The 10594-nt window shown below is 39.5% G+C and overlaps 1 protein-coding gene across 2 annotated transcripts in view; it reads left to right on the forward strand.

The window, feature by feature from the left end:
* IGSF5 (immunoglobulin superfamily member 5) overlaps positions 1 to 10594 on the forward strand; it is a 58157-nt gene that overhangs the window by 42488 nt on the left and 5075 nt on the right. For both annotated transcript variants that reach the window (XM_075854618.1, XM_075854619.1), the window contains exons 6-8: positions 2070 to 2094; positions 9846 to 9949; positions 10471 to 10547. In XM_075854618.1, the coding sequence (XP_075710733.1) occupies positions 2070 to 2094; positions 9846 to 9949; positions 10471 to 10547 (206 nt within the window). The remainder of the gene's footprint in view (positions 1 to 2069; positions 2095 to 9845; positions 9950 to 10470; positions 10548 to 10594) is intronic.

Genomic DNA, 10594 nt, shown 5'->3' on the forward strand with positions numbered 1-10594 from the left:
CCGCAGACAAGATCCTGACACGGGGACTGGCATCAGGATGTTGTCTGTGGTGGCGCCAGGAGGGTAGAGGTCTGTATTTGTAAGGGGGTCTTGTCTGGTATCTGTATTAGTTTAGGGGTCTAGTCTGGGATTTAGGGGGCTTGGTCTTGGGTTGTATTTGTTTTGGAGGTCTGGTATTTGAATTAGTTTAGGTTTCTGGTCTGGGGTCTGTTTTACTTTAGGGGTATCTGTATTTGTTTAGTGGTCTGGGGACTATATTTGCCTATAGGGGCTGTTGGTCTGTATTTGTTTAGGGGGTCTGGTCTGGTATCTGTATTTGTTTAATGTTCTGGTCTGGGGTCTGTATGAATTTTTCGGTGTGATGAAAGAGATCATATGAACTACTTGAGATGAAAACGCCTTAGGTTGGGGCCAGGGGCGTAACTAGGAAAGACTGGGCCCCATAGCAAACTTTTGACTGGGCCCCCCCCTCCCCTGGGTGTCACACAACCCCCCCTTGTAGATAGTGCCTTTTTTACAGCCCCCCTGTAGATAACGCCATACAGCCCCCCCTGTAGATAACGCCATACAGCCCCCTCTGTAGATAACTCCATACAGCCCCCTCTGTAGATAGCGCCATACAGCCCCCTCTGTAGATAGCGCCATGCATCCCCCTGTAGATAACGCCATACAGCCCCCTGTAGATAACGGCATACAGCCCCCCCTGTAGATAACGCCATACAGAACCCCCCCTGTGGATAACGCCATACAGCCCCCTCTGTAGATAGCGCCATACAGCCCCCTCTGTAGAGAACGCCAGACAGCCCCCTCTGTAGATAATGCCATACAGCCCCCTTTGTAGATATCTACAGAGGGGACTGTATGGCGTTATCTACAAAGCGGGCTGTATGGCGTTATCTACAGGGGGGACTCTGTATGGCGTTCTCTACAGTGGGGGCTGTATGGTGCTAACGCCATACATCCCCCCCTGTAGGTAACGCTATACAGTTCCCCCTGTATGGTGGGGGCCCGTGCCTGTGGTAGTTACTAGTTGGGGCCGTACCCTATATAAATGGGTGGGGCATATGCTAATAAATTTAATGCAGGACCCCACTTAAAACATGCCTTTTAAGTATCTTCCTGTTGTCACGTCTCAAAAGTAGTCAAGAATGACTATATAGTCTATAATATCCCCTAATTTAAAGGGGTTATGTGGGGACCGAAAATTATTAGCAGTGTGCTTACTGCAGTATGTGATACACTCGCTAATATACATTCCGGTCCCCTGTCGCGCTAATTCTGAGATTTTCATGGATTTTTATAGCGCTGGTGGGAGACCGGAAGTCTAGTTGCACAATCTTCTTTGATGACGATACGACTATTCGCCATGTGACCGGCTCGGTTGTACTCTATGTACAAGCAGGAGTAGTAGTACAGCAGAGTACATACAGTACAGCGGGGCCGGTCACATGACAAAGAGTCGTATCATCATCAAAGAAGGAGGCTGTGCAACTAGACTTCCGGTCCTCCGGCAGCGCTATAAAAATCCATGAAAATCTCACAATCAGCACAACATGGGGCCGGGATGTATATTAGCGAGTGTATCACATACTGCAGGGACTACAGTGATATTAATTTTCAGTCCCCACATAACCCCTTTTCTTGGAATCCACCTAAAATCACACAGACAGATATTGAGGAAGCTGAGATATGAGGAGCTGCTTGATGGCGTCCTCACACTGTAGACCTGTTGGTTATTTTCTTTCCTAGAATTACAAAATAGCAACTCTGCCGGATTCACGAGTCAAAAATAAATTTTTATAGATCCCGCGGAGCTTCTATTTTCTTCCTGAACATCTAACGTTTGAAGGGAACTGGTCCTATAAATATTTAGCTGCAGTAAATTATAACTTTTTTGGCTTCACAGAGACTAATTATCTGCAGGCCGTATATGCGGCTTCTCTCCTCACACTGTGACTTTTGTCTTTTATTCATCATATTTTGCAACAAGCTGTTCCCTCTATTTAGCTAACCTTCTTATTTCCATACGTTTTATTGCTCTCCTGACATTTCTTTACATTTCTTTCCAGAGAGCGGCTATCAGAGTGATGCATGGTAAGTCATCTATCACAGTCCATCAGAGAGCCGTAAATTCTGCTGCTGTAATATACAGTGAGAATGTGCTCAATATAAAATCAGACTACGTTATTCTTGATGCATCGGGCAATTCTGGTGTTATCCTTTAACTACGGCGTTGAGATTTTCAAGCCACGTAACACTGAGTTACGACTAGCGGTGAAGATGTGTGTTGTATGGAATGTTCTGGAGAAGATGTGTGTTATATGGAATGTTCTGGTGAAGATGTGTGTTATATGGAATATTCTGGAGAAGATGTGTGTTATATGGAATGTTCTGGTGAAGATGTGTGGTATATGGAATGTTCTGGTGAAGATGTGTGGTATATGGAATGTTCTGGTGAAGATGTGTGTTATATGGAATATTCTGGAGAAGATGTGTGTTATATGGAATGTTCTGGTGAAGATGTGTGTTATATGGAATGTTCTGGTGAAGATGTGTGGTATATGGAATGTTCTGGTGAAGATGTGTGTTATATGGAATATTCTGGAGAAGATGTGTGTTACATGGAATGTTCTGGTGAAGATGTGTGTTATATGGAATGTTCTGGAGAAGATGTGTGTTATATGGAATGTTCTGGTGAAGATGTGTGTTATATGGAATGTTCTGGAGAAGATGTGTGTTATATGGAATGTTCTGGAGAAGATGTGTGTTATATGGAATGTTCTGGAGAAGATGTGTGTTATATGGAATGTTCTGGAGAAGATGTGTGTTATATGGAATGTTCTGGTGAAGATGTGTGTTATATGGAATGTTCTGGAGAAAATGTGTATTGTATGGAATGTTCTGGATAAGATGTGTGTTATATGGAATGTTCTGGAGAAGATGTGTGTTATATGGAATGTTCTGGTGAAGATGTGTGTTATATGGAATGTTCCGGAGAAGATGTGTGTTATATGGGATGTTCCGGAGAAGATGTGTGTTATATGGAATGTTCTGGTGAAGATGTGTGTTATATGGAATGTTCTGGAGAAGATGTGTGTTATATGGAATGTTCTGGTGAAGATGTGTGTTATATGGAATGTTCTGGAGAAGATGTGTGTTATATGGAATGTTCTGGAGAAGATGTGTGTTATATGGAATGTTCTGGAGAAGATGTGTGTTATATGGAATGTTCTGGTGGAGGTGTGTGTTATATGGAATGTTCTGGAGAAGAAGTGTGTTATATGGAATGTTCTGGTGAAGATGTGTGTTATATGGAATGTTCTGGTGGAGGTCTGTGTTATATGGAATGTTCTGGAGAAGATGTGTGTAATATGGAATGTTCAGGAGAAGATGTGTGTTTTATGGGATGTTCTGGTGAAGTTGTGTGTTATATGGAATGTTCTGGTGAAGGTGTGTGTTATATGGAATGTTCTGGCGAAGATGTGTGTTATATGGAATGTTCTGGAGAAGATGTGTGTTATATGGAATATTCTGGTGAAGATGTGTGTTATATGGAATGTTCTGGTGAAGATGTGTGTTATATGGAATGTTCTGGTGAAGATGTGTGTTATATGGAATGTTCTGGTGAAGATGTGTGTTATATGGAATGTTCTGGTGAAGATGTGTGTTATATGGAATGTTCTGGAGAAGATGTGTGTTATATGGAATGTTCTGGACAAGATGTGTGTTGTATGGAATGTTCTGGAGAAGATGTGTGTTATATGGAATGTTCTGGTGAAGATGTGTGTTATATGGAATGTTCTGGTGAAGATGTGTGTTATATGGAATGTTCTGGTGGAGGTGTGTGTTATATGGAATGTTCTGGTGAAGATGTGTGTTATATGGAATGTTCTGGTGGATGTGTGTGTTATATGGAATGTTCTGGAGAAGATTTGTGTTATATGGAATATTCTGGAGAAGATGTGTGTTATATGGAATGTTCTGGAGAAGATGTGTGTTATATGGAATGTTCTGGTGGAGGTGTGTGTTATATGGAATGTTCTGGTGAAGATGTGTGTAATATGGAATGTTCTGGAGAAGATGTGTGTTATATGGAATGTTCTGGTGGAGGTGTGTGTTATATGGAATGTTCTGGAGAAGATTTGTGTTATATGGAATATTCTGAAGAAGATGTGTGTTATATGGAATGTTCTGGTGAAGATGTGTGTTATATGGAATGTTCTGGTGGAGATGTGTGTTATATGGAATGTTCTGGTGAAGATGTGTGTTATATGGAATGTTCTGGAGAAGATGTGTGTTATACGGAATGTTCTGGAGAAGATGTGTGTTATATGGAATGTTCTGGAGAAGATGTGTGTTATATGGAATGTTCTGGTGAAGTTGTGTGTTATATGGAATGTTCTGGAGAAGATGTGTGTTATATGGAATGTTCTGGAGAAGATGTGTGTTATATGGAATGTTCTGGTGGAGATGTGTGTTATATGGAATGTTCTGGTGAAGATGTGTGTTATATGGAATGTTCTGGAGAAGATGTGTGTTATATGGAATGTTCTGGTGAAGATGTGTGTTATATGGAATGTTCTGGAGAAGATGTGTGTTATATGGAATGTTCTGGTGAAGATGTGTGTTATGTGGAATGTTCTGGAGAAGATGTGTGTTATGTGGAATGTTCTGGAGAAGATGTGTGTTATATGGAATGTTCTGGTGAAGTTGTGTGTTATATGGAATGTTCTGGTGAAGTTGTGTGTTATATGGAATGTTCTGGTGAAGATGTGTGTTATATGGAATGTTCTGGAGAAGATGTGTGTTGTATGGAATATTCTGGTGAAGATGTGTGTTATATGGAATGTTCTGGTGAAGATGTGTGTTATATGGAATGTTCTGGTGAAGATGTGTGTTATATGGAATGTTCTGGTGAAGATGTGTGTTATATGGAATGTTCTGGTGAAGATGTGTGTTATATGGAATGTTCTGGTGAAGATGTGTGTTATATGGAATGTTCTGGTGAAGATGTGTGTTATATGGAATGTTCTGGTGAAGATGTGTGTTATATGGAATGTTCTGGAGAAGATGTGTGTTATATGGAATGTTCTGGTGAAGATGTGTGTTATATGGAATGTTCTGGTGAAGATGTGTGTTATATGGAATGTTCTGGAGAAGATGTGTGTTATATGGAATGTTCTGGACAAGATGTGTGTTGTATGGAATGTTCTGGAGAAGATGTGTGTTATATGGAATGTTCTGGTGAAGATGTGTGTTATATGGAATGTTCTGGTGAAGATGTGTGTTATATGGAATGTTCTGGTGGAGGTGTGTGTTATATGGAATGTTCTGGTGAAGATGTGTGTTATATGGAATGTTCTGGTGGAGGTGTGTGTTATATGGAATGTTCTGGAGAAGATTTGTGTTATATGGAATATTCTGGAGAAGATGTGTGTTATATGGAATGTTCTGGAGAAGATGTGTGTTATATGGAATGTTCTGGTGGAGGTGTGTGTTATATGGAATGTTCTGGAGAAGATGTGTGTAATATGGAATGTTCTGGAGAAGATGTGTGTTATATGGAATGTTCTGGTGAAGATGTGTGTTATATGGAATGTTCTGGTGAAGATGTGTGTTATATGGAATGTTCTGGTGAAGATGTGTGTTATATGGAATGTTCTGGAGAAGATGTGTGTTATATGGAATATTCTGGTGAAGATGTGTGTTATATGGAATGTTCTGGTGAAGATGTGTGTTATATGGAATGTTCTGGTGAAGATGTGTGTTATATGGAATGTTCTGGTGAAGATGTGTGTTATATGGAATGTTCTGGAGAAGATGTGTGTTATATGGAATGTTCTGGTGAAGATGTGTGTTATATGGAATGTTCTGGTGAAGATGTGTGTTATATGGAATGTTCTGGAGAAGATGTGTGTTATATGGAATGTTCTGGTGAAGATGTGTGTTATATGGAATGTTCTGGTGAAGATGTGTGTTATATGGAATGTTCTGGTGAAGATGTGTGTTATATGGAATGTTCCGGAGAACATGTGTGTTATATGGGATGTTCCGGAGAAGATGTGTGTTATATGGAATGTTCCGGTGAAGATGTGTGTTATATGGAATGTTCTGGAGAAGATGTGTGTTATATGGAATGTTCTGGTGGAGGTCTGTGTTATATGGAATGTTCTGGAGAAGATGTGTGTTATATGGAATGTTCTGGTGAAGATGTGTGTTATATGGAATGTTCTGGAGAAGATGTGTGTTATATGGAATGTTCTGGAGAAGATGTGCGTTGTATGGAATGTTCTGGAGAAGATGTGTGTTATATGGAATGTTCTGGTGAAGATGTGTGTTATATGGAATGTTCTGGTGAAGATGTGTGTTATATGGAATGTTCTGGAGAAGATGTGTGTTATATGGAATGTTCTGGACAAGATGTGTGTTGTATGGAATGTTCTGGAGAAGATGTGTGTTATATGGAATGTTCTGGTGAAGATGTGTGTTATATGGAATGTTCTGGTGAAGATGTGTGTTATATGGAATGTTCTGGTGGAGGTGTGTGTTATATGGAATGTTCTGGTGAAGATGTGTGTTATATGGAATGTTCTGGTGGAGGTGTGTGTTATATGGAATGTTCTGGAGAAGATTTGTGTTATATGGAATATTCTGGAGAAGATGTGTGTTATATGGAATGTTCTGGAGAAGATGTGTGTTATATGGAATGTTCTGGTGGAGGTGTGTGTTATATGGAATGTTCTGGAGAAGATGTGTGTAATATGGAATGTTCTAGAGAAGATGTGTGTTATATGGAATGTTCTGGTGGAGGTGTGTGTTATATGGAATGTTCTGGAGAAGATTTGTGTTATATGGAATATTCTGGAGAAGATGTGTGTTATATGGAATGTTCTGGTGAAGATGTGTGTTATATGGAATGTTCTGGTGGAGGTGTGTGTTATATGGAATGTTCTGGAGAAGATGTGTGTAATATGGAATGTTCTGGAGAAGATGTGTGTTATATGGAATGTTCTGGTGAAGATGTGTGTTATATGGAATGTTCTGGTGAAGATGTGTGTTATATGGAATGTTCTGGTGAAGATGTGTGTTATATGGAATATTCTGGTGAAGATGTGTGTTATATGGAATGTTCTGGGGAAGATGTGTGTTATATGGAATGTTCTGGTGAAGATGTGTGTTATATGGAATGTTCTGGTGAAGATGTGTGTTATATGGAATGTTCTGGTGAAGATGTGTGTTATATGGAATGTTCTGGAGAAGATGTGTGTTATATGGAATGTTCTGGAGAAGATGTGTGTTATATGGAATGTTCTGGTGAAGATGTGTGTTATATGGAATGTTCTGGTGAAGATGTGTGTTATATGGAATGTTCTGGTGAAGATGTGTGTTATATGGAATATTCTGGTGAAGATGTGTGTTATATGGAATGTTCTGGTGAAGATGTGTGTTATATGGAATGTTCTGGTGAAGATGTGTGTTATATGGAATGTTCTGGAGAAGATGTGTGTTATATGGAATGTTCTGGTGGAGGTCTGTGTTATATGGAATGTTCTGGAGAAGATGTGTGTAATATGGAATGTTCTGGAGAAGATGTGTGTTATATGGAATGTTCTGGTGAAGTTGTGTGTTATATGGAATTTTCTGGTGAAGATGTGTGTTATATGGAATGTTCTGGTGAAGATGTGTGTTATATGGAATGTTCTGGAGAAGATGTGTGTTATATGGAATATTCTGGTGAAGATGTGTGTTATATGGAATGTTCTGGTGAAGATGTGTGTTATATGGAATGTTCTGGTGAAGATGTGTGTTATATGGAATGTTCTGGTGAAGATGTGTGTTATATGGAATGTTCTGGTGAAGATGTGTGTTATATGGAATGTTCTGGAGAAGATGTGTGTAATATGGAATGTTCTGGAGAAGATGTGTGTTATATGGAATGTTCTGGTGAAGATGTGTGTTATATGGAATGTTCTGGTGGAGGTGTGTTTTATATGGAATGTTCTGGAGAAGATTTGTGTTATATGGAATATTCTGGAGAAGATGTGTGTTATATGGAATGTTCTGGAGAAGATGTGTGGTATATGGAATGTTCTGGTGAAGATGTGTGTTATATGGAATGTTCTGGTGGAGGTGTGTGTTATATGGAATGTTCTGGAGAAGATGTGTGTAATATGGAATGTTCTGGAGAAGATGTGTGTTATATGGAATGTTCTGGTGAAGATGTGTGTTATATGGAATGTTCTGGTGAAGATGTGTGTTATATGGAATGTTCTGGTGAAGATGTGTGTTATATGGAATGTTCTGGAGAAGATGTGTGTTATATGGAATATTCTGGTGAAGATGTGTGTTATATGGAATGTTCTGGTGAAGATGTGTGTTATATGGAATGTTCTGGTGAAGATGTGTGTTATATGGAATGTTCTGGTGAAGATGTGTGTTATATGGAATGTTCTGGTGAAGATGTGTGTTATATGGAATGTTCTGGAGAAGATGTGTGTTATATGGAATGTTCTGGTGAAGATGTGTGTTATATGGAATGTTCTGGTGAAGATGTGTGTTATATGGAATGTTCTGGAGAAGATGTGTGTTATATGGAATGCTCTGGTGAAGATGTGTGTTATATGGAATGTTCTGGTGAAGATGTGTGTTATATGGAATGTTCTGGTGAAGATGTGTGTTATATGGAATGTTCCGGAGAAGATGGGGGTTATATGGAATGTTCTGGTGAAGATGTGTGTTATATGGAATGTTCTGGTGAAGATGGGGGTTATATGGAATGTTCTGGTGAAGATGTGTGTTATATGGGATGTTCTGGTGAAGATGTGTGTTATATGGGATGTTCTGGAGAAGATGTGTGTTATATGGAATGTTCTGGTGAAGATGTGTGTTATATGGGATGTTCTGGTGAAGATGTGTGTTATATGAAATGTTCTGGTGAAGATGTTATATGGAATGTTATGGAGGTTCACAGGTGTCTAACCGCTGAGCCAAGGACTGTTGCAGTGAAGGGGTTAATGTGTGGGTAGTCTCCCTCCCCCTCCTCTTTCCCTGGGGTGGGTGAGTCAGAAGTTAGTTAGGGGCGTTAGGGGTGGAAAGCGGGTGGGTTTAGGGTAATGGGGTAGGGTATATAGGGGCCACATACCTGTGGCCTCTTTCCTTGATTTTACCTCCCCTTCCCTTATATATGCTTTGGTTATTTGTATATCATTTGGTTGGTTGGTTGTGGACTATATATTTATTTTAAAAAAACACAAACTTTACGTTTATATGGAAGGTGTTATAAAAAAAATAAAAATATAGGAAACTGGAAAACTGGAAAAGTTAAAAAAAAAAAAAAAAAGACAAACGAGCAGGTGAAACTGTTCTGTGTACTGGAAAAGCGTGTTTAAAAAAAAAAAAAAGGAACTCCACAAAGGGAAAAAGATTTGTTTACTGTGTTGTTTTGGACACAATGGTGTATTGTTGGTGTATTTTGTATTATGGTGTCGTTACATCACAGCGGGCGGAAGTAGAAGGGGATTTACCTACATGTCCTTGGGCTAGGCAGGCATACGGGTTGTTCATTGACCTTTGTTAAGGTCATTTAGTGTTTATATATTTTTGTCAAATGTTATTCACATTTTTATTGTATTAATAAAGTAGTGGCCGACCTCCGGGTCAACCCCACTTTCAAAGAGTGTTACGTGTCGGTCGTTATATTGTTTAGGATAATGGGGGGAGACTAAGAGGGGTTATATATGTTGCTATATGCATACAGTCTTATAACGTCTCTTTGTTAGGACATTTTGTAATTACTCTAAAATGAAAAGGTGTGCCCATTGAGAACAACTCTTGTTACTTAACAGGAAAACCCACGAGAAGAACGACAGCAATCTGAGGACCGTTCAGAATAACAATCTCGGAGAACGTAACCTTGCTTATATATCAGACCCTGTATCCATAAGACAAAGTACGTAAAGCCATATCAGGCAGCATGCTGTCTCACTAGTGAGGATTATTACCTTGAAGTCTCGAGTTTCTAGATTTAAATTCGGCCATCGCCAACATCTGAATGGACTTTGAAGGTTCTCCCAATATTTGTGTGGATTATTTTAGGATGTGGGCCCTTGCCCTCCACACAAACACTAACCAGTCACCCCACACCCTCATGATACCCTGTCTACTGGTTCCCCATTTCGGATAGTGGTGGTGCCACTGGGTTGTGTTTTAAAGTTCTGCAACTAAATTAGAGGTATGAGTAATGACTGTGTAGACCTGGTCCTATAGTTACATATTTGATAAGGTTGATTAAAGACACTGGCCTATCATGTCCAATCGTTGCTCCTACAGTGTTCATCCAAAGGATGATAGAGAACAGTACATGTGTCATTTACATACCGCCCAACATAGTCCTGTCTATTGTAGTTATTCTAATTTATTCTCATTTCTATCTCATTTATTTTTGATGAAATATGTTTTTATCTTACACAGGTTTTGACTCCATTAATGATAGCAACTCTCCTATCTATGATAATAAGCCATCTACCTCAACAGTATCTAGTTTACAGGTAAGGCTAAGTTTGCACATGTAAAATTATACCCCCACTCAGACAGA

The sequence above is a fragment of the Rhinoderma darwinii genome, chromosome 2, assembly GCF_050947455.1.
Source record: "Rhinoderma darwinii isolate aRhiDar2 chromosome 2, aRhiDar2.hap1, whole genome shotgun sequence".
NCBI lineage: Eukaryota > Metazoa > Chordata > Amphibia > Anura > Rhinodermatidae > Rhinoderma > Rhinoderma darwinii.